General features: G+C 40.9%; 1 protein-coding gene across 2 annotated transcripts in view; it reads right to left on the reverse strand.

Annotated features, from left to right (window-relative positions):
- Positions 1-267: 267 nt before the first annotated feature.
- The window catches only part of CCDC25 (coiled-coil domain containing 25), a 40,726-nt gene continuing 18,630 nt past the window's right edge, over positions 268-22,363 (reverse strand). The window contains exons 4-8 of one of the 2 annotated variants that reach the window (XM_015544240.2): positions 20,097-20,172; positions 16,422-16,525; positions 15,778-15,980; positions 8,173-8,218; positions 268-3,563 (exon numbers count right to left, since the gene is read on the reverse strand). In XM_015544240.2, coding sequence (XP_015399726.1) covers positions 3,534-3,563; positions 8,173-8,218; positions 15,778-15,980; positions 16,422-16,525; positions 20,097-20,172 — 459 coding nt within the window. In that variant the 3' untranslated portion in view covers positions 268-3,533. The remainder of the gene's footprint in view (positions 3,564-8,172; positions 8,219-15,777; positions 15,981-16,421; positions 16,526-20,096; positions 20,173-22,363) is intronic. The other variant, XM_007097188.3, reaches the window with a different exon arrangement.

Here is a 22,363-nt window from a genome sequence, read left to right on the forward strand (position 1 = left end):
TATCATGGCCCTTGAGCGCCAGGCTTTTGACTTCTCTTCCTGGAATCTCTTCCTGGATTCCTAGGCAATCTTCCCTTCACCCTAGTTTGTTCTTTTCCTCCCACTAAGAAGCAAAACTGTTTGAAGGGCATCATTTCAGGCACCCAGGAACCTCCCCGTTCCTACTGGCCTAAAATCAGCATGCAGAGCCCATCAGTGAGCCTGAGGCTTGGAGGAGCAAAGTGAAAAGTAAAATCCCCTACACACTTGGTTCTACTCAAACTATAAGCTTTTATTGAATTTTACATATCATTCATCTGGGACATGATGACTATGCAGCTGGCATCTTCTCGTTCGTGAAATGATACAGCACACATAAAGTCTCTTGCCCCGTGCTGGGCCCACGTGTGCTGAGCAGAGAGCTGTCACGGAGTGAAACTCTAATGTGAGTCTGCCTGGGCACCGGCAGTGGCTTCCTCATCTCTGAGCTGTCACACTCGCTGGAGTTACACGGGTCAAGGCTGACAGCTTGGAATTTAAGTTTCTAATTTTACACTTCTGATTTTATTAAGTTACAGACTGTTTCATAGTCTACTTTAACATCAGAAGGTTGCCCACCGACTTTACTCATGTTGAGTATGAGATTTGTTATTCACCATGCTACACTTCCAACCAAACACAGAAAGAGCAGGCTTTCGCATCACAGCTTAGGAAGAACTGGAGAAGTATTCTATTTCCCTACCCTGTGCAGTTTTCCCCATAACCTGTTCTATGAGAACAAGGGTTTCCCCTCTCAGATGCAAACGTGGAGGGAGAGCACTGGCTCCGAGCTGGAGGCTAGGGCTTAATTCTCTCTACTCCTCTGTGTACTCCTGACGCCTTCCTTCCTGAGTGGGGAAACCCTGGCACTGAACAGTTAAAAGGCTCACCCAAACCTGTGCTTCGAGACAGAGTCATAAACAATACAACAAAATAAACGTGAGCTACCGATGGGGCTCAGCTAACGCTTATTGCCTATTCTGCTAATGTCAAAGCCTTCTGTGCTTTGGGAAGTTTCCGAATACGTGTTCCTGCACAGGAACTGTGACAGAGCTCCCTTGCCAGAAGATCGTGAGCCCAGGTCAACAAAGGTGGGTAAGAAACAAATTCTTTAGCTGTTAAGAGTAAGACAGAGCAGAGTTTGTGAAGTAAATTCAATAATGTGAACCTCACCCACAGGCAGGTGAGTGGGGAAATGAGACAGTTAATAAGAGAAGCCCTCAGGAGGCAGGGATTTGATCAAGGGCACAGCTCATAAAAGTAACGATTGGGAATTTTCCTATAGCAAGTTTAGGAAACATGCCAATAGCAAGAAATGAGATGGCTCCAGTGCCAGAATTTTGACCTGTTGTCACTGAACCAGTGTCCTCAAGAGAAAATGTCCTTGTTGTTGTTGTTTTTTTCCTGGGATCCTGGGTGCTGGGGAAAAGACTGCCCAACACACACAGGCAGGGAGCTAGGAATCCAACTTGGAGAATTCAGAGAGGCCTTGACGTTGTAAACCAGTGTGGGGAGAATTAGGACATGTTTGAAATTCGGACCCCAGGATCTCTCACACTGCACTCAAAATACAGGTCTGCTTCAAAAGGCCCAGCTACACCTGTTGTGACGTGGGTTACAGAGGAGTCCTTCGGAAGTGGTGGCAGGGTGAGGTGACGCAGGTGGGGCTAGAGGCAAGATGTCCCCGTTTTCGGTGTTTGCCGCAGCGTGAAAGACGTGCCTCCGTACCGGGCAGGGCGGCCAGCTCACTGAAGAGGCACCGCTATCAGCTCACACTCAATCCAGAGAGGGTTTGGGGAAGGTCATGCACTTTGGCCCAGCGGGCATCTGGTGTGGGGGCGAGATGCACGTGACAGTGGGGGAGGAAGAAGATACCCCTCTAGAACCTGCCATGTTGAGTCTCAGATGGATGAGGGTATTTTTTTTTTAGAGCCAGATCATCCCCAAAACCAGCTTGGGGATGGGGATAATGAGCAGATTCTAAGAATTCATGTATCAATGTCCTTCCAAATAAAAAATGATTCTTTATTATTACATTTTTAAAATCACAGAACCCCAGGGTGAATATTATTACACACACACACACACACACACACACGCACGATCATTAATTTCTGGAGTCATTTCCCATACCCCCTCTCAAAAATCTGGCTGAGCTATGCCTCAGGGAAATTTTCCAGTTTCCAACTCCACACACCAATTTGGGATAAATAGAAACACTGAAGTCTTTTGGTTTTACCCATAGTTCCAAAGTGCTATTATAGGTAGAGTATTTGTTGGAGGAGATAATTTTTGCTGGGTTAGAATACAGTGAAGAATAAAAGAAGTTGCGTGTAGAGCTCTGGGTGTGGTTAAAATGTGAATCTGCATGCCTCCTGACCTGCAGGCTTTATTCTTTTCCCCTTTCATGGTTTTGTTTTGTCTCTTCCTACAGGGACTGCAATAAAAATAGGTCTTCTATTTGGAATCACACTGGAGAGGAGGTGGTTCAGATGAGCAGTCTTGTTACATATTAAGTTATTGGGTCTACAATTGAGAAATCTGAACTCTGGGGTTACAAATCAAAATAAATATTATTTCAAGGTAAATAAACAAATTACTTGGCTGGCTCATGAAATGCTTAATGTTTTTTCCTAAAATCATAACCGCAACACGGACTTTTATTTTAGGCTGCATCCCAAGACAAAAATCAGGTAACCTACATCTTCAAAAGGACGCAGAGCATGCCTTCCGGTTTCTCCCCTCAGTGCTGAGAAATGGCTCCAGAGCCTGGAAGTCGTCAGGCACGTGGCTTGGGTTACGTGGTGTTCAGGTAAACACTGCCACACGCCCAACCTTGATGAACACTGACTACTTCTCTAAGTACGATGGTACCTGGGGGGGAGGCCCTCGCTCAGAGAAAGGATGCAGAAGGGAAAAGTTAGGACAAGCTGGGAGCTGAGGACAACTCCGCTAAGAGACTCAGGTGACACAATGGAACGGGAATACTGAAGCCAGCAACCTTCTGAAAATATCACCACCACCATCAAAACCCATAAGCTTTTTTTTTTCTAGTCAGGAAATCAAGGCTGAGGGGAACATTCGCATATACTGCTCACTAATACATTCTTCTTAACAGAAGTGAAGCTATTTTAAGAACATGAAAAGGTTTTCAAGACATCTGTTTTCAGGGACAGAGCACAGTAACAAATACTTTTCAGAGCTGGTTCATTCTAAAGTCTATCCCAGGAACAAGGGCAGCCAAGTTTCATGAGGTACTAAGACATGTTCCGGCAAAAATATTTTCACTTTCCTAAAGTTATGTGCTATTTTCAAGTCCAAATATATTATAAATATCTGATCCTTTTCTGTTGGCAAAAAAGGAAACACTTTTTTTTTTAAACTCTGAAGTTGGTAATATTTGTGTAGAATGAAGGTAGAATTTTACTCATTTTTTTATAACTCAGAACACAGATGAAATCAAAACGTCTGCAACTGTCCCTAAATTCACATCTTTAAAAGGTCCTTTCCTCCATTTACATGAATTCATCTGAATCATTGCCGTCCTGTAGGAAAGAGAAAAGGTACACTGTGAAAGCCTTCAAAATAAATAACTCCGTTTTAAAAATGTACACAATTAGTCTTAAGTAATAAGCTTCCTCATGCGTAACTGCAGCGGTCAGAAAGTAAAAAGTAAAATCACTAAATTCACTCACGAATTCTCTATCTGAAAGTAGGAGTTGTTTAAAAGAGCTGGCTTCTCTAAGTTGTTAATGACATAGTGACAAGTGACCAGTGGTTTCCAAAGTATGAAGTAAGGCTCCTTCAGCAAATACACCAAGATAGGAATCCAAACAGATCTTGCCTCAAACCTTCTGCCCATGATCCTGCCAGTATGCAAACCCTTTTTTGGTCTATATTCCATTATTTTGAGCCTCAAGGTTATCACAAGATGTTTTTTCTTTTTTTTTTTTTTCTAAATAGGAAAAGTGATTGGGAAGCCACAGGCTAGACACCAAGTTAGTTAGCCTGCCAAGTTATTGATTAAAAACCCGACATGATGGTATGTAGTATAAAGGCGCTGATTTTATTGTGTGGCTTATACACGAGTCCTGAAGGCCAAGTACAAAAGAGTGCCAGACTCCATTTTGAGCTACCGCATGCCCTGAACACTGCTCCGGGTGCCAATGTTTACTAATAGTGTAAGTTTGGGACATTCGCTTGAAAATGTCTCAACCTGAACATATCAATTGTTGCAGCTTCTCTTTCCCATTGCTTGATACCCGAGCTGTTAGAGAAGAGGAGAGGGCTCAGGCTTACAGGTGTATATGTTTTTCACCTTCTTAATAGCTCTTATGAAAGATGGGTAAGGAAACAGGAGACATAGGCAGGAAACAATGGTCTGAAGTTTGGTTTGATCTCCGGTTTCATTCAGTAGTTTCCTCTGTGCTTTTCTTCAATTAGTACAATGCACCCAGGCCACAGTAAAAATGTCTTAGATAACTGTACCCAGAGAAAACTCCTGTTGGTACTCTATGCCAGAACCAGAACTGTGACTGCTCTAGAGTCTGACGCTGACATCACAGCATTACAGATGTTCAGAGAGTCACCATCTATCTCAAAGGTCAGCATTAGATCTGGAACACTGAGGAGGAAAAATGCTCTAAGATAATCTGGGCTGGTGACAATGAAAGTGTGTCACTCTCTATAAAAGCCGGGAGTCAGATCCGCAGAGTTCCGGCGTGTGTGCAGATCTGTATCTGGGGATTACAGTAACTTTTAAATATATGTCTGAGACCAAGACTTTATTTGGACAATTTTTACATTTAAGATTCCCTTTAACAGTCAATATGTTTTTCCTTCTTTTTTTTTTTTTTTAAAGTTTATCTATTTTGAGAGAGAGCAAGTATGTGGCAAGTGTGAGTGGGGGAGAGGCAGAGAGAGAATCCCAAGCAGGCCCCATGCTGCCAGCTGCCAGCACAGAGCCCAACTCGGGGCTCGATCTCACAAATCGTGAGATAATGACCTAAGCTAAAATCAAGAGTCAGATACTTAACCAACGAGCCACCCAGGCGCCCCAATATGTTTTTCAATGTAGCAAAACAGGTATCCTGTCATCCACCTATAAAGTGATAAGGAAATAAAACTGAATTGAAAGTTAACTGTTTATTGGCACCAAATTTAGAAAGGCTAGGTAGAAGTTACAGATTGAAAAGAATTATTCTAAATAGAACAAAAGCTCAAAATTAAAACCAACTTCAGAGTGGAAGACTAATATTTTTCCTGATAAATTTATATGAGCTTAATTAAAAATCAAGTCCTTTGAGCGCCTGGCTGGCTCAGTTGGCTGAGCGTCTGACTCTTGATTTCAGCTCAGGTCATGATCCCAGAGTCGTGAGATCAAACTCAGCAATGGGCTCTGCACTGAGCATGGTTCTTGCTTAAGATTCTCTCTTCCTCTCTCCCTTTCCCTTTGCCCTCTCCCCAGCTCGTGCTCTCTCTCTCAAAAAAAGAAAAAAAAAAAAATCAAGTCCTATCTTATATAAACACTAGGCTTTAACTGAAAATCAACTGAGTGTGCAGCCAAATTAGATCATAAAAGGTATGTAATCCCCTCAACAGCAGAAAGTTACAAGGAGAATTAAAACCTATTCTTTTGAAGTTGGGGGGAAAGCTGTAAGAGTCCTTCCACTACAAGAGAGAATAAAAATACCCAGTGCAAAAACTTCCTTGGAAATGTGAATCTGATTGAAACCTGGAACTCAGGGACAGAGGAACAAGCAACAGAGGGAAGGGGAAAGGTAGAAGAGTTCGTGATCCTTTGTTCTACAAATCTGACTTGCTAATCCTGGAACTTTTAACATCTGTCACTAATCAGATCATGTGTATGTGTGTGTATGGATATATGTATGTATATTTGTCTGTGTGTATTAATTCCAGAACGCTCAAACTTTAAAAATCAACAATGATGGAAATGAAAATGCCTAATGTCGTACATGACATTATATAGGTGCCAGATTTCTGCTGGTGTAGTCTCTAAATAACAGAACATTTTGATAAACAACAATAAGCACAAAACAAAGACATTAGATTTAGGGTATGTTAAAGACTTGTTTGACTATTAAGCTGTTTTAAGAGTTCCAAGAAATCCAAGAGTAGTTTCCAGAAGCAATTAAATACATCTCATCGTCATTAATCCTGATACTGTGTGGGGAAAGAGCAACTAAGGACTCTATCAGTAAGAAATAACAATGACTGGGGTGCCTGGGTGGCTCAGTTGGTTAAGTGTCCAACTCTTGATTTTGGCTCAGGTCCTGATCTCACGATTCTGAAATAGAGCCCCACATCGGGCTCCATGCTGGTGCATGAAGCCTGCTTAAGATTCTCTCTCCCTCTTCCTCCTTCCCTCCCCCGCTCATGCAGTATCTCTCTCAAAAAATAATAAAAAATAAAAAATAACAATGACCATTTATATTCATAGACTAAGGAAGAACTTTCATATATATGTCCTTGTTTAAATTTTAGTGCAGACCCATGAAGTAACAGGTCTCTTCCACTGCTGATGAAATCTCCCTCAGAGAGGTTACATCACTTCATTAGGCTTATCCAATTAGTAAATGACAGTTTAAGGCTCTAAACTTCAAATTCAAGGCTGTATTTAATTACATAATGCTACCCTGGAATGTTTCAGGATAAAGTACAAGGCTACATCTTTGACTCACAAAGAAGCCTCATAAATTTTGTTCTTCACAGAGACATGAATAAGAATATTGTTCTTACTCATTTTTAGAAGGACATCCAGATATGAACAAGGTGTAAAGTCCTACTAACAATTCCAATTTATGAACTAAATATGGGGTTTGACTAGATGACCTTTAAGGGATCTTACATTCTATTAATTCTTTCTAAGCATCTGAAGCAATACTGCTTAACAGTATTTTCTGTGATGATGGAAATGTTCTATTTCTGCACCATCCAATATGGTAACCACTAGCCATATGTGGCTAGTATGACTGAGGAACTGAGTTTTTAAATTAAATTAAGTTTTCATTAAATTTAAATAGCCACACGTAATTAGTGCCTAGTATCCTACACAACACAGATCTAAAGCATATATAGTTGATCCTTGAAAAACATGGTTTTGAACCACACAGGTCCACTTTTACAGATCTTTTTCAATAAATATAGTACAGCACTGTAAATGTATAAACTTTTTATGATTTTATATTCTTGTCTCTAGCTTCCTTTATTGTATGAATACAGTACATAATATGTATAACATAAGATATGTGTTAATTGGGGCGCCTGGGTGGCTCAGTCAGTTAAGCATCCAACTCTTGATTTCGGCTCAGGTCATGAACTCTTGGTGTGTGAGCTCAAGCCCCGCATCGGGCTCTGCACTGACAGTGTGGAGCCTGCTTGGGATATTCTCTCTCTCTCTGCCCCTCCCTTGCTCACTCATGCTCCCTCTTTCTCTCTCTCAAAAATAAATAAACTAAAAAAAAAAAAAAAAAAGGGGGGGGGGCATGTGTTAAATTGACTGTTTATGTTATGGGTAAAGCTTGTGGTCAATAGTAGGCTACCAGTAGTTAAGTTCTGGGAGAGTCAAAAGTTATATGCAGATTTTCAACTGCGTAAGGGGTTGGGGTACCTAACCCCATATTGTTCAAGGGTCAACTATATTTGTAAACTACACTATAAAATATGCAATATAGCAAATATATCCACCCAGTTTCAATCTTCTGCAGACTGTTAAGTGATAGCTAAATTGTGCTATCGCCAGTCACTTGAAAATAAATTCGGGGAAGATAGTACTCATGGACAAGAAGTCTCTGACATGGTTCTAAGAAAATAATTAGGTGCTAATGCTAAGAAGATTCTTTCAGTACTGTAATATGGATCATCATTGCTTTTTATCTTAGGAAGTACTATCAGACCACACTTCACAACAACGTACAACAATCTCTTTCCATGAGGTGACCTACTTTAAAAACACATGAGCGAGTCCACAGGGGAGGAGGGGCGATGCCTCATAGAATCCACTTGAGTGTACGATGGTTACCAAATTATGTCAAGCCATCAGCAACACACGAGTCGGTATTGGCTAGTAACTCAATTATTAAAAACTCTTAATTATTTTAAGGCACAACATTAGAGCAAATAACTTGAACATACCTGATTTGAAGACATATTCTCAACTTTCATTAGCGACGAATAGCTCCTAGAAGAAGAAACACACATTTGCAATCAGGTTATCGAGCCAACAAGTATTTCCTGAACATCTACCATGCATCCAGCACTGTTGAGGGTCTTTTTGGAAGAAAATATAATCACTGCCCTCAAGGAGAGTGCAACAGAAAAGAGGCAGAGATCTCTGAACAGTAAATAAGATGTGCCCAGTGCTTTATAGTTTACAAAGTGCTTCCTCAGACTCATGTCATCTCCACACTGACTGGGAGGTAGGTGGCATTATTCAGATGAGGAAATCCATCTACAGCCAAGAGCAGATCGGATTCCTAGTCGGGGCATACTGCCCAGGTCGCAGATGCTACAGGAATTCAAGCGGAAATGCATCAGCGTGGGCAGGGCTGCTGGGGCCCTCTCCTCAGATGAGGCAGAACCCAAAGGGAGCCTAATAAATATGTGGGATCAGTGAGGGAGGCAGACACAGAGAATGGTAGGGGCAAAGACAAAGAGTTGGTGTTTATAATGACATTTCAAACCAATTCAAGTGGAGTCTGAAGGCCAAGTAGGGAATTAGGCTGAATGTGTAGGGCCCAATTATGTTGTCCTAATTGAGTGAGTTAACACAATGTGAACAGCAAGAAGCCACAATATAAGATGGGAGTAGAGAAGAGACATAAGAGATTCAACAAGCATTTAGTAAATATCCGTGATGTATAAAGCCCTATGCTAAGCCTGGGTGGAGGATAAGACAGAAAGAAAACAGAAAATGATGAATAAGCCAAAGCCTTGCTCCCAAAGAGCTTACCAGGAAGGGAGATAAGGCCTATTCAAGCCATAGCTATACAAAAAGTTCAATTAAAAATACACAAAGAGACAAAGGAAAGTGATACCACATAATACCAGTGTTTTAAAAAGGGTAATCTGTAGTAGACAGAAAAGAGGGAGAAGGGAAATAAAGGCAAGGAGATTAGTTAATAATAACAGTATTTACCATTTACCAAGTATTCTTTATTTGCTAGAATCTGCGTTATATGCTTCAAAAATTACTACTAACCCCAACCACCTTATAAGGCAACTGATAGTACTATGCCTACTGAATACCCTATGATTTCACTCATGTGGAATTTAAGAAACAAAACAAATGAACATACGGAAAGGGGGTAAAAAAAAGAGAGAAGGAAACAAACCACGAGAGATGATTAAATATGGAGAACAAACTGAGGGTTGCTGGAGGGAGGTGGGTGAGGGATGGGCTAAATGGGTGATGGGTACTAAAGACGGCACTTGAGATGAACACTGGGTATTGTGTTTAAGGGATGAATCACTAAATTCTACTCCTGAAACCAAAATTACACTACATGTTAACTGGAATTTAAAAATTTGAAATGAAAAAAAAAAAAAAATGAACATACAGGAGGCAGAGTCAGGGAAGTTAAGGAAGCTGTCCAAAGTCTCCCAGCTAACCAACTAATGGAGAAGCGGGCTTTTGCACCCACATCAGACTCCTGAGCTCACACTCTTGCCATCATGCTCCAGGCTGCTGCAACGTCCCCACCTGAGGACACGAGTCCATGCTGTTAGCAGCTGTCCTGGTAAGAAAGGATAAAGCTCAAAGAATCAAGGATGACATCAAGGTTTCTAGCTTGGGCAATTTGAAGAAAGTAACGCCACAGCTGAGATATATCCAAGTAGATGTGTACTGTAGAAACTGAAAACTGAGAACTCGAGAGAAGAAATGTCACAGAGACAACCATCTGGGAGATAACTGGAGACAGATCAGGTGAAGGATGTCAGACAAAGTGGTGTCTGGAAGAAATAAATAGGTAAGATCCATACACTACATGAAAGGCATGCTGAGAAAAGAGTGGGCAGGGCAGGAAATCTCAATCATGGCTGCACTGTTAAACCACCTGTGGAGGTTAAAATGACGATGAGTACTCACAAGCCAGGTTCCAGTACCAATGGGTCTGAGGGCCCCTCCTCCGAGCTCCATCCCACCCATCCAATGGCCTATCTGACACTTTTTTGGGTACCTCAAAGGTATTTTCAGATTCATATGTCCCTGTGCAACTCATGGTCCCCCCACTACCAAAAAGTTTGGTTCTTTTCCAGGACTCCCTAGCTCAAAGAACTGTATCACTATCCATTCCATTTCATAGACCAGAAACCCAGGAGCCATTCTTTTTCTCTGCCCCCACACCCTCAATCTGAACTATCTTCAGATCTTGTGATTTTATCTACAAAGTTACTTCTCCCTGGTCCACTTCTCTCCACCTCCACATCACCACCCTATTTCAAGCTACCAACATCTGTCGTGTGGACGACTGCACAAGCTTGCTAGCTGGCCTCGCCACACCTACCTGGTTCCCTTCCCAATCTTGCTAGCTGGCCTCGCCACACCTACCTGGTTCCCTTCCCAATCTGGTCAGCAAAGCAAGATTTCCAAAACATAAACCTTTATCATACTTGGGTTCAAATTTCAACCTTCTAGGCTCCCAATTTTGAAAAATCTCTATCTCAGGTAGTCATAGTCCCTATCTTTTTCTTTTCTGATTTGTTACTCACTTACCCTCTATTAACTACATTTCTCCATTATTTATTTCTTCTGGCTTCAACATCCACATGGTGGAACCTGGTCTTGATGTTAATAGTGTTTGTCACACTACCACAAAGGCCAAATAAGTGAACACAAGACTGAAATGGAGTAGGTAAGCTTTTACTTGGATGTGACAACAAGTTCAGCTATGGAGATGAAACCACACTACTGGACACACTGAAGACAGCCATGGATACTCTTCCCCAGTATATGCCAATAAATGATGGTGTCTACTGGGAGACTCCCAGGTAACCTGCTTAAAGGTTTTCTCCAAATGCCTGCTCACTAAAACCAAAGGTAGACTGAGTAGAAGCTGTTCTCCTTCTCTCACTCTCCAAGCCAAAGTCACTTCTAAGACTCCAACTACTTTGAAAACCTGTGTGGAGTCTCTCCTGTTATTTTCTCTTACTCTATGTATGGCTTATAAGGTAGCAGTCATGGAAAGAAAATAACATGTGAGGATTCCTCCCTACACCTAACTCTATGCAAAGAATCTCTAAACCAGAACCCCATTAGATCCTAGCCTGACAGGGCATGTGTGAGCTACAAAAACTGTCTAAGGAGCTAACGAATAAGGTGGTGAGAATTAACACACAAAGTCTAAGGAAGGGGAATTTTTACAAAATGGTTAACAGAGGGTGTTAATATACTACCCTCCCAACAACCCAAATATTTCTAAAACCTACCTGAGAAGATGGTCTTTATGGAGACTTATGTACATTACCAGATCATTACAATTTCTGCACACTGAGGACAAGGAGTAAAGGGCTCCATCTACAAGAACAAGATGGAGTTGTCTCCAGGGGCTACTGTTGTGCCTCTGAAAAGGAAGTCAGTGCCTTCTGTGTGGTAGGCTTTGCCTTGTTCACTGCTGAGCTGAAGGCTGATGGATAAGATCCTACCTAGAGCTCAAAGAACTTGGGACAATGCAATGGCAATTTGATCCACTTTTTTCCATTGCCATTCTTGTTCAAAAAGCTGAGAGGGTAAAGGAGACCAGAGTCTGAATAATGGTTTCAGAATTGGAAGGAAGCTGGAGATCTGTGGATGTGAGGCTGTTGAGTGTTTCTTCACTGAAACCATCTGGAAGCACTGGGGATAGCTTCCAAGATAAGAATAGCTTCCTGGCTTCTCTGTAGAATCCCCTGCAGATTCAAAAGTCAATTTCTTAAGCAATCAGAGCAACTAAAGTGGACATTCCCTACCAGATGTTCCAAATAAAAGAACCAACTGCTGGTGAAACTTAATAAAATTTTCGCTGTCGGAAAGCCAAGAGAAAGACTTTGGAATGAGAGGCTTCTGTAGGCACAGCATTTGACCTCTCAGGTGGAAGAGTCAAAGACCAAAATTAAAGTGACGTATGAAGCCCTACGGATGTGAGAAAAGATTCTAAAACAGCTCAGAAGCGCGGAGCTCGCTGCTGGGATCTCGCCAAAGCTGCGGAACACGGCACCCAGACGGCAGCGGTGAGCCTGCCAAGCCAACACGTGCTAGGTCACTGCGTCGGTCCCCAGCCCCGCAGCTCTGCCCCGCCTCCTGCTACCTTCCGGCAGCTTGTGAAAGCAAGTCAGTTTGGTGGCGTCGGTTTCACAGAAATGAACACCAAAAAAGTGGGGTCTTTTGGTTTCCTGAGATCCGTGAAAGTGTATTAAAAAGAAAGCGGTAGGGACGAAGTAGAAAAACACAGAATAGAAAAGTGATTTTTCCATTTATTCCACTTACGTTTTCCTTTTGATATATATGTTACCAGAGTGATAAGAGGATAAAAATTTGTGTCTGAGAAAACAAATGGAAAAAATACAAGTGACTAGGGACAACTTAGAAAATAGGATTGATTAGGAGCACCTGGGTGGCTCAGTTGGTTAAGCGTCAAACTCTTGATTTTGGCTCAGGTCATGATCCCATGGTTGGTGGGATCAAGCCCCACATCTGGCTCTGTGGGGATTCTCTCTCTTTCCCTCTCTCTCTGCCCCTCCCCTGCTCACACGTGTGCTCTCTCTCAAATAAATAAATCAACATTTTTAAAAAAAGAAAGAAAATGGGACTAAATTTGCTCTTGAAGCAAAAATTTCATTCAATAACAATGAGAATTTTCCCCCTCAGCTAATTTAAATGTTTTGTGTTGTTGAAACAATAAAAGAAAATTTGAGATATGAACATTGTGTTTTAAACTAGTAAAATCAAACATACAAAATTCCCTAAATTTTACAAGTACACAGCTTAATTTGAAACAAAAATGTAATGTATTTTAAGATAAATTGCCATAAGTTACTTGATTTATAGTAAAATTTTACTTTAATACTGAATAGACTGAACGAGGCAGAAAAGTGTGGTAATAGTGTGTACGAACTTGAGAATCAGATTAATTATGTGACTTTGGGTGAGTTACTTACATGCTTTTTAGGTTCAGTTTGCTCTTCTAGAAAACACCAATAACAATATTTGACTTACATGGCTATTGCTAGGATTAAATGAGATCACGCAGCTAAACCCAGTACAGTGTTTGGAAGATGACAAGTGTCCCAAAATGTTAGCTATTCTTAAGTTTTTAAAGTTTTTAAAAAAACTATTATTATTTTTTATTTTAGAGAGAATGTATGTGTGCAAGCAGGGCAGAGAGAGAGAGAGAGAGAGAGAGATGGAGAGGGAGAGAGGGAGAGACAGGGAGAAAGAGGGAGAGGGAGAGAGAGAGAGGGAGGGGGGAGAGAGAGAGGGAGGGAGGGAGAGAGGATCTTAAGCAGGCTCCATGCTTAGCATGGAGCCAGACACAGGGCTTGATCCCACCACCCTGGAATCATGATCAGAGCTGAAACCAAGAACTGGACGCTCAAGTGACTGAGCCACCCAGGTGCCCCTCTTATTAAGTTTTCAAGTACATTAAGTGATATTATTATGCCTAACATATTAGGTTTCTAAACAAAATTGTTAGGTTTGTAAAGGGCACAAGAAGGCATGTTTTCAATCTTTCCTCCACTCCACACTAAAAACAAAAATGAGTAAGCTACTCTCAATCCCACACTGCTCAAAATTACACACATTTTACTGCACTGATCAAGTTGATAATTTTTCTTTCACTCACAACACAAAGCAGACTCACAATCTAGGTCAAAAGAAATCTGTGCATTTGTTTATCTCATGTTAGCAGATTATAACTCAAGATAACACTTCTGGAGTTCTCCATTTGAAAATTATATTTTAAATGAGGCCACTTATCCTGTTTTAGCAGAACCCCCAACAGGAATACATGCATGCAGATAACTAATACCAGTACTTGATCATAATACCTGCATTCTAACCCAACAATCTTTCTAATAATCCAGTGTATTCTACGGAAATCAAGTCAGCATGTGGCAAGACAGCTCATTTTGATCCTATGCCATTTCCAAAGGCACAGCAATACATCTTTCCCAATTTCTTTTTGTTACATTTACACAAATGATATCTATGGAAAAATGTGGGAAAATCTAGAAATTCTATAAGTAGAAGTTGCAGGACTAGATTCCTTCTTCGACAAAGAAAACCTAAGAGCCTCCTCAGGTATAGCACAACATACCCAGTGGTAGGGAGAATAATGATCCTACTCAAAGATGTCTACATCCCAATATCCAGAACCTGCAAATATGTAACTTCATCTGGCAAAAGGGACTTTGCAGATGTGGTTGGGTTAAGGATCTTATATGGAGAGGTTGTGGATTGTCTGGGTGGGCCCAATGTCATTACCCTGGTCCTCAAAAGCAGAGAAGGTTGGAGAGGGGGCTGTGACTTTGGAAGGAGGGTGTAAGAGATGCCAGATTGCCAGTTTTGACGATGGAGGAAGGGGCCACAAGCCAAGGAATGTGGATGGCCTCTAGGAGCTGGAAGAGGAAACAGATTCTCCCCTAGAGTTCCAGGAAGGAACACAGCCCTACTAACACCTTCCTTTTAGCCCAGTGAGAACCATGTTGGACTTCTAATGTATGGATAGGTGGAACTGTAAAATAATAAATCTATGTTGTCTGAAGACACTAAATTTGTGATAATGTGTTACAGTAGCCACAGAAAACTAATACAGTCAGTATTCTTATACACTAGTATTTCAGGACCCAAATTGTATTTTAACTATGATTTATCATTTTACTTATTTTTATTTAGAAAAAATTTTTTTGATTTATCAACCACCAGCCTTTTTATTCACAGTGTCATATATCTTTTTTTCCTATTTTTTAAATATGAAATTTATTGTCAAATTGGTTTCCATACTACACCCAGTGCTCATCCCAATAGGTGCCCTCCTCAATGCCTATCACCCACCTTCCCCTCCCTCTCAGCACCCATCAACCCTTAGTTTATTCTCAGTTTTTAGGAGTCTCTTATGGTTTGGCTCCCTCCCTAACTTTTTTTTTGCTTCCTCTCCCCCTTGGTCTTATGTTTTCATTTCACTTATTTTTAAAAATTTTTATTTTTTTAAGTAGGTTCCATGCCCAACGTGAGGACTGAACTCACAATCCTAAGAGAGAGTCACACACTCTACTGACTGAGCCAGCCAGGCGCCCCTCCTGTTTACTATTTTAAAATGGAGTGTTTTGCGATAGGCCTCATGACATTAATTACTTCAAACTTTCAAAATATTAACAAAAACGGTTCTAAAAACAGATTTTAGGCACTGGTCTTTGGAGCTAAGACAACCTTATTCAAATATACTAATTGATGTTAATCCGTTAATATAGCATATTTTCTTCTGAAGAGGTTTACAAACCAAACTCTAAAGATAACCTATGATAGTTTAGCTAAGAATAAAACCAGCTATTTTATTTCACATGCTCTCATATCCTGCCCCCATAAAAGCATGTCATTTGACCAACGCATCCGCATAAGCTGTTTTTTTAAGCTGTTTAAGGCCCTGAGCTTGTCCTATGTCCCTCTCTCCACCAGTATATACTTCCTTCAGGTTGGTCCCTGGTGAAAATCAGCAGTGAGGAATCTCCAAGGTCAACACCAATACCGTAGCTCAGACATACCTAAGTTCGTCCATTTCTCGCTTCTTCTTCATCTCTTCCTTCTCTCTCCTTTTCATTTCCTGAATTTGGGCTTTTTTCTCATTCCTCTCTTCTCGGTCTCTGCATTCCTTCTCTGCCGCTAGGTCTGGAAACCGCTCCATTCTGGTCTTTTCTAATCGGTTCAGGATCTCATTCACTTTCTTCTCCACTGTCACAATTTTCACCTTTGAGAAAGGGGGGAACAAAACTGAAATCTTTTTTTTTAATTTTTTATTTTTTTTAACATTTATTCATTTTTTTGAGAGAGGAAACAGAGTGTGAGCGGGGGACGGGCAGAGAGAGAGGGAGTCAGATTCTGAAGCAGGCTCCAGGCTCTGAGCTGTAATCACAGAATCCAACATGGGGCTTGAACCCATGAACTGCAAGATTGTGACCTGAGTCAAAGTCGGATACTTAACTGACGGAGCCACCCAGGCACCCCCAAAACTGAAATCTTAATCATACGTTTTCCCCCCCAGAACAAAGGAGTCGCTGTCTAGGGGTTGAGCAATGCAGCTGAGAGGGACTTAGAAAACATACATCATACTGAGCCTTTGACAATGAAAGTGTTAGACAGAAAAGACCAGGACTCCACTCCATGTCCTCTGGTGGCGAACAACACTTACATCCTTCTGCCTGTGAAAACCTATCTGTCCCACATCCATGTCAGCTGTTTTCTTCAGGTTAGACCACGGTGTATATACCACATTCACATTGTTCATCTTGCAGCCTGCCAAGAGAGACTGTCTTCAACATGCGGGTAGGACACTAAGCAATGCATTCCCTCACCCACTGGCAAATTACCAAAATCCAACAGAGGAAAAGGCTTTGCATAAATAGCCATCGAGTGATTCAAACCACAGAACACTTTTTTTTTTTTTTAAACCCACCCACAAATGGCAAATGGCAAAGGTGAACAACACAATTCAAGCAAAAGTATTAGGAAGGAAAGCAGGGACTTCTGAGACTCCCTTATATCGGATGCAAAGTTTATGATATGCACTTTTTTTTTTTTTTTTTTTTTTTACAGCGAAAAGGATCAAATAGGTTTCCTCAAAGGAGTCCTTGATCCAACAAAGGCTAAACAGCAAGATAAAGCAAAAGGCCAAGGTCTGGGATTTAAGGGACCTGCACCACCATGATCAGCTATGTCACTCAGGGAAAGTCCCCACAGCTCCCAGAATCCCATTGGAAACATGAGGAAACTGGACTGGTTCAGTAGAGGTGTTTTTTGTTTTGTTTTGTTTTGTTTTTTTAGTTTCTTTTAGCAGTGGCAACTCTGTTACCAAAGAAAACATATCAAAGTAATAAAAGCACAGATGCTTTGGAAGAGTGCAACGCATGCACTCTTGCTCAAGTGGAAGAATCAGACCAACCCAAATCACAAGACAGTCTACAACTGGTCTCCACTCAAGGTGTCAATGTCTTGAAAGACAAAGTAGTGCCTTTAGATAAAAAGAGACTAGAGACATGGTGAGGAACTAGAACACATAATCCTGCATCAGAAAAAAAAAAAAAATGCTATAAAGGGACCATAGTGGGAGAACTGGAAAAACTTACATGTGGGCTGTGTATCAAATAACAGTATTCTATCCATGTTAAATTTCCTGAAATTTGATCACAGTAATACAGTCACTTAAAACAATGTCATTGCTCTTAGGACATGCTGAAGGGTTATAAGATCTATAATTTTCCTCCAAATGGTTCAGCTAAAAAAAAAAAAAAGAAACCAAAAACCTAATAATTAGAGCATTATAGAGAGAAAGCAAATGCATACAGAAAAATTGTTGAATCTAACTACAGGGTATACAAGAGTTATATTTTTCTTGTAACTTTCCTGTAGGTTTGAAATTTTTTTTTCAAAATTAAGATTGAAAAAAATCTCCATGTGCATGGTGCTAGGGGAGATCCAATATGGATCAATGGGTCTTGCCTTCCAAAACTGAAGGAAGGCAGATAAGTACATAAATAACTATGATGAAAAACAGAACTTATCAAATGATATTGGAAAGGTATAGGTAGAATGGTGAAGTAGCTCAGAAAGGGCAGTGGTCACCCACACTGGAAGAAAGGAAAGGCTCCACGGGAGAGGTTAATACAGTCTAGTGGTTAAGACAGAAGACTACAAAGACACTGTCTGACTTCAATGCAGCTACTGCCACACTTCAGAGCTCTGAGACCTTGGGCAGGTTCCTTAATTCCCTGAAGCTCAGCTCCCTCATCTACAGATGAAAATAATATGCATAACTCAGTAGGGTTGATAAATGAATTAATCTGTAATGTTCTTAGCACAGTGCCAGACATGTAATTAACATTCAACGGTAACTCTACTACCATTACCACAACTACTGGGTGGACCTTGAACCTTAGTTTGGCGCTAGACATGGGATGATTGACAGGGAAGACAAAACTGAGGGCAAAGGAGACAACATAAGCAAAGGCATAAGGTAGGAAAACAGCAAATACGTGCTTTGGCTGGACTGTGAAATAATCTGAAGGGAAACAAAGCCTGCCGTCAGATCAGAGATGCTTAACTTCCAGCTTAACAAGTCTGGACTCAATTGTACAGGTAAGGTGAGGCGTGTCACAGGGAGTGTCGAAGCTTTTAGAAAGTTTAATCTAGCAAAAGATTCTAAAATGAATAAACTGGCTGACCAGATTCTATGATGACAAACAAGATTAACCCAACGCCCTCGGTTCTGAGGTCAAGCAGGGGGGAAAATATTTCAACTGCACCGCAACAGGAATGGAGTGTCCCTAGCAAACCCCGCAGGAGAACCCCTTCTTCACTCCTTGGCATCCTCTGCTGGGGACTCACGAGTGAAGTTCCTGGGCTTGGCTCCTTATTTTGCTAAGTGAGCTCTCACTGTGGAAGGCCAAAGAGCGGAGAGAAGTAAGGCAGTATTCTCTTCTGTTTTCTCTAGAACTGGTAAACTATAAAGAGATTACAAAGCAAGAGACTGGGCCCAGAATAAAGAGTCCAAAGATCCTTTAATAAAGTTACATCTGCTAGCCAGGGGCATGGAAAGGGGACAAGAACATGTGAAAGAGGTTGCAACACACAGAGAATAATGATTGTTTTAACTTTATTATTTTTACTTTAATAAAAGAAGCTCTTAACTGGAAATCTTAAGAAACCCTGTCCCACTCATAAAAATGGAATGTCCTAAAACTAACTGCAACTTAATGATTTACGGGGCTGAAAGTCAGTGGCTCTACAAGACCAGCCTTCTACTTTCTTTGGCTAGGTATCTGACTCATTAAAGCTGCCCAAGTTAGATTTAGGAAACACAGTCTAAGCGATGGAGAAGGGGTACACGGTCAGCTCCTGTCCTGTAATCACCTACCCCTGGTACCTGCTCTCAGTCTGCCCTGTGCACTTATCCTCCACCCAAAGCAGATTTCTTTCCAACCCTCTGGATCACCTCTGACCCTCACATCAAACCAAACTTACCTCTACTCTACCTAGGTCTATGTCCTACACACCAAAATCCAACCTCCTAACTAGCTTAATCATTCTTGGCAGCATACCATCTCCTTCCTGGCTCCCCTTTTTAACTCTCATTTCCTCCCCAAAAGTTGTCCTTCTTGACCTATACTGACTACTGACAGATTAAATCTACTACTGACAGTAGAAACAAAGAAGCACCAAGCCCAGAATTACAGGCCTTACCTAAAACACTTAGAGCAATTGTTCTCAACCCTCTCTGCACATTATAATCTCCCGGAGAGCACTGTAAAAATATGGATACTCCTGGATCACCCCAGACCAACCAAGTAAGATTCTCTGGGAGATAAAAAGATCAACAGACTCGATACCTTCACAATTCGCAGGGAGAAAGAAGTATTTAGGAGGAGAAGGAGAGAAAGAAAAAGTAGGAAACAGGGATGTAGAGACTTGAGCTCTAGGATCTAAGGACAAATGACAGAAATAAAGACATCACACAACATTAAAAATAAAACCACGAGACACATTTCTTGCTTAGCCATTAACCTCATTTCTGAAAGCCTTTCTACATAACCTCAAGGGTAGGCAGGTCTAGACAACTTTCTAGTCAAAGGAAGGAAGACAGGGTAGAAAGAGCCAAGAAAGGGCCACCGTCATTAGAGGGGTGGGGAGATGGGTTTTTAGTTCTCTGATAGGTAGCAGAACTGCCACTTGAAAGGACAAAACAGGGGAAAGGCATACTACAAATTATTCCTTTGACTCCAGCCAAAGTCCCCGACATATTCTCTGAAAGTATTCTACTTCAGACACAGAAATCGGTGTTAATTCTGAAAACACCTCTAGGAAAACTGACCTTGAATGCTATTGGCCTTCACAAGATGGGCACAGTCCATCAAGACTTCCTTTGGGATGTCTTCTATCTTTTCCCCCTGAAACAAAAATAAACCAGATGGTCGACTACCTTGTAACTGATCGATACTGGAGCACTTACAGGGTTTTAGTGCCTTACGAAGCACAATTTTATTAAAAGCAGAGACTCTTCACTATATTTCAGAACACTGAAAAATGAAGTCTATTATGGGAATGTTTGAGAGAAGGCAGTACAAGTAATACAGAAAATACTAACACTTAAGAAGTGAGGAAAAAGGGTATTGAAAACCCCCCACCACAATATTAACTATAATTATGCCTGAGTAACTTTCCCCTCTTTCTTGTTACTTTCTTCTCTTCATTCTTACTTCTAGAAACCGTGTAGGGAAATGGTGCCCTATTTTTGATAAGTGGAAGTCTTCTTTGCTGAGGTCCTTACGACCCTGCTCACAAAGAGACACCTCATAGTTTTGGCTGTCAAACATCTGGTAGGTCATCTATCAGCCTTCATTAGAAACTCAGCTCTTAGTGTGTTAGATACAACCATCCACCCTAAGGGAAAAATAATATTGACTCATTTTCTGTACAGATAATGTAACAAAGTCAAAGCTGAATAAGCAAAGCCATCCCAAAACAACAAAAATACTTCAGAGGCAAGAGCAATGGAATCACCTCAGTACTTGGGATGTACTGAGGCATGGGATTAAAGAAGCACTTCTGTATGGGAACGAAATGTTCTTCCTACTAAATACTTGAGATTAATTTATACCATCATGTTTCTAAATTTGTTTTTGTTTGAAAATGGGGATCTCTCAAATACATAAATTGTGACCAAAAAATAAGTGATTTAAGTTTGCCATTACTTCAATGACCTATCTCAGGCTGTGCAATTCTCTGACCACTAAAATAAAGGATTCTGAATTTCACATCTTGATAACACAATGTCATTATTAAGAATATCAAACATTACACCAGGTTATAATATGATGCCTTCAGGGACTTCTAAAATACACAGAAGCAGATTGACCCTACGCTAAATAAATCAAAATGAGTAATTAAAAAACAAAACAGCTACCATGTTTTAAGTACCCACCATGTGCCAGGCACTAAGTAAATAGCCATGTGAAATAGTTTACCTTCACTTTAGCAATGAAGAAATGAAGCTTAGCAAGGTTAAGTAACTGGGCCAAGGTCCCCTAAATCTAGTAAGTGACAGGACAGAGGTGAGAGATGAACCCAGGGCTAAAGCCATGTTGTAGCAACTGAGCCCAGAGTAGGGTGCTTAAGAAATTCTCGTGGAAACATACTTTCTTGGTCCTTGATGTCAGGCTTCATCCTGATAGCCCTTCTTAATACCTGTGTCTGTCAGTATTCCTAAAGCAACCTCATCTTCCTGTTTTGCTACTTCTAATATAATATGAGCAGACTTAAAAAAAAATCACTCAGCTTAGCATTATGAGTAAAGTCAGAGTAAACTCTGTGGGGAGTGTGAGGTGCCCTCAATACGTAAACGTCAGAATGTAACTGTGGGCTTTGTGCCATCCATGTTAATGAGATTAGAGACTCTTCTATGGGTTTTCAAAAACCAAAGCAGCCTAGGAAAGAATACTGCTGAATATCTGTGATCTTCAAGGTCTAGATTGAATTCAACAACAAAATTAACACATATGATGCTTAGCATGTGCCAGGCATTATCCTAACTGCCTCAGTCATGCTAGCTCACTTAATCCTCAGTAACATAGGTACCGATTGCTCCCTTTTACAGATGAGAAAACGGGCACAGCTAGGTAACTTGCTCAAAGTCACACAGCCAGTAAGCAGCAGAGCCAGGATTCAAATCCAGCAGTCTGGATCCTGAACCACTCTAGTCTTATTCCATCACTAACACGTACTTGGTACCTATTAAGTACAAAAGGCTATGCCGTTTACTACAGATCAACCATGTAAATGGTGCCTAAAAAGCATTTATTTTTACTGAGCACATTATGTGCTTCCAAAAGAAAATGAAATTAAATTTCTTTTCACACATGGAGAAACCGGTGGTAATGTCAACTTGGGACTACTGCTATTACTTCCATTTTCTGACACAGAGTCTAAAGGAAAAAAGTTTAATCTGAACCAAGAGGAAACTTGGTAATACCATACTTTATTTCCTCTAAACTTAAAGTAGTTCCAAAATGGCAAGAAGTTGCCAAGGAGAATCCAGAGTTTTGTTCCAGCACAGAGTTCACAATCTTTCTCATTTCCTTT

The sequence above is a fragment of the Panthera tigris genome, chromosome B1 (assembly GCF_018350195.1).
Source record: "Panthera tigris isolate Pti1 chromosome B1, P.tigris_Pti1_mat1.1, whole genome shotgun sequence".
Lineage (NCBI taxonomy): Eukaryota > Metazoa > Chordata > Mammalia > Carnivora > Felidae > Panthera > Panthera tigris.